This window comes from Rhagoletis pomonella, unplaced genomic scaffold, assembly GCF_013731165.1.
Source record: "Rhagoletis pomonella isolate Grant_MI unplaced genomic scaffold, Rhpom_1.0 Rhpom_scaffold_00779, whole genome shotgun sequence".
NCBI lineage: Eukaryota > Metazoa > Arthropoda > Insecta > Diptera > Tephritidae > Rhagoletis > Rhagoletis pomonella.
The window spans coordinates 55,748-57,747 of NW_023459333.1; the positions used below are offsets into that span (position 1 = coordinate 55,748).

General features: G+C 42.0%; 1 protein-coding gene across 1 annotated transcript in view; it reads left to right on the forward strand.

The window, feature by feature from the left end:
- The window catches only part of LOC118751546 (pre-mRNA-splicing factor CWC22 homolog), an 8,253-nt gene extending 6,893 nt beyond the window's left edge, over positions 1 to 1,360 (forward strand). Inside the window, exon 3 of the mRNA XM_036486373.1 lies at positions 212 to 1,360. Within this exon, the coding sequence (XP_036342266.1) occupies positions 212 to 406 (195 nt within the window). The 3' untranslated portion in view covers positions 407 to 1,360. The remainder of the gene's footprint in view (positions 1 to 211) is intronic.
- Positions 1,361 to 2,000: the final 640 nt, after the last annotated feature.

The window sequence follows — 2,000 nt, forward strand, 5'->3', positions numbered from 1 at the left end:
TTTCCGCCCAATACATCCAAAGAACGCGGATAACTACTAAACCATCTAATAACTCAACATTAAATTACATAACCCTAATTATTGAGAAATGTCTTTGAGAAAGAAAAAAAATATATGTACATATGTACATGCATTCATATATGTATTTAGCAGATTTATTTCACAGAAATAAATGGTACTAATCTTAGTTGATTATCGGAATATTTATTGATTTAAAATCTACTATTTTTTACACTTTTACAAAATTACGTGTTATCGCTTACGATGTCCTCCAGAAAAGAAGAAAACAACGCAGAGCAAAAAAGAATGTAAAAAAATTAAGATCGAGAAAAAGAGTTTGGCTAGCTTGAAGGGTTGCCAGAGCCTATGTGTAAAGTTCAGAGTGGCCACATTACTCCACCTTTAGACGAGTTCCTAGTCGTTCAGTCTAGTGGGATGATGAACTCGTCGACCGGTTCGGGTTTTCCTTAAAACTGATTGTTGAACGTGTTGGTTTGTGATGTCTTCATCGTTGTTGATAAGGTATGCCGGCTTCAATCGATCAACCGATACATTTGTTTTCCTCCGACAACGCAGATCTCGTAGAATTTGCTACTTCTATTTAAAATTTCATAAGGACCATCGTATGGTCTGCTTACTGATGATTTTATCGAGTCGTTTCAAATAAAATCATGTGTGCATTTAGAGAGCTCTTGCGGAACAAATACACTCTTATTCACATGCCATGCTGTAGGATGTTGACGTAGGTGCCTCATAGCCTCTCGTAATTTGTTAACTAGTTCTGTTTCCGTGCGCATATCTTTGTTTTCGACGAAAAATTCTGCTGGTAACCGCAGGGTCGTTCCGTAAACTAGCTCTGACACCGTAGCCTGAATATCGTCTTTGTGGATCCACAGACCCAACAGTATAATAGGTAAATGATCAACCCAATGAACAGTATTTTTGCACAAAATGGCTGCTTTTAGCGTTCGGTGCGAACGTTCTATAAAGTCATTGGCCTGTGGATGATATGAGGTCGTCTTGAGATGATCGATGCCTAGAACTCGAGTTAGCTCAGTAAAAATGTTGCTCAAAAATTGGCCTCCTCTGTCTGAAGTAATGTATGTGGGCACTCCGAAACGCGTGATCCAGTGAAACACTAGTGCATCAACAATTGACGTAGTGTCATGTCCGGAATCGGGATGGCTTCAGGCCATCGCGTGAACCGGTCAATGATGGCAAGACAGTACCTCTGTCCTTTACAAGACGTGAAAGGGACAACAATATCGATGTTTATGTGGGTGAAACGTTTATCCGGGAACGCGTATGACTGCAATGGCGAACGCGTGTGCCGGTTGATTTTTCCACTTTGACACTCAATAGCTCTGGTGAATGTGATGCAATCTCTCTGCATGAATGGCCACACGAATCGTTCTGCTACTTGTTTGTCAGTCGAGTTCGTGCCATGATGTGCAAGGTTATGTATAGATAACATCACTTATTTTCGAAAAGTTAGTAATAGTTTGTTGGTTCCCAGTACCGGAAACTGTTTGAGAGACAGTGAAATTTTACCTTAATAGTGGTTTTGCAGAACAGCCTGAGCTCTTCGTCGTTTGTTTGGTTGTCTGCTAAGGCGCTGAAATCTAGAGACGGTGCAAGTTGAACTGATTCAATGCGTGAAAGATTAGCTGTGACAGTAGACGGACCCTCAACGTGTCTAATGTCGGTGGTAATTTGACCAATAGCGTCGAGTTGTCGAGCTTGGCGACGAGAAGCCTTCTCCAGCTTTTGCCGGAACGCGTACCTTAAGGGTTTCTGGTCGGTGTATATGTGGCTATTTCGACCCTCCAACATGTACCGAAAGTGTGGAACAGCCATGTAAATGGCAGTTAATTCGCGGTCATAAGTACTGTACCGGACCTGTGCTTTGTCCGCGAGAAATACCCCAGGGGTTGAATATCGCCATTGACAATCTGGTGTAAAACTGCACCGGCAGCGAAATCGGATGCATCCACCCATAA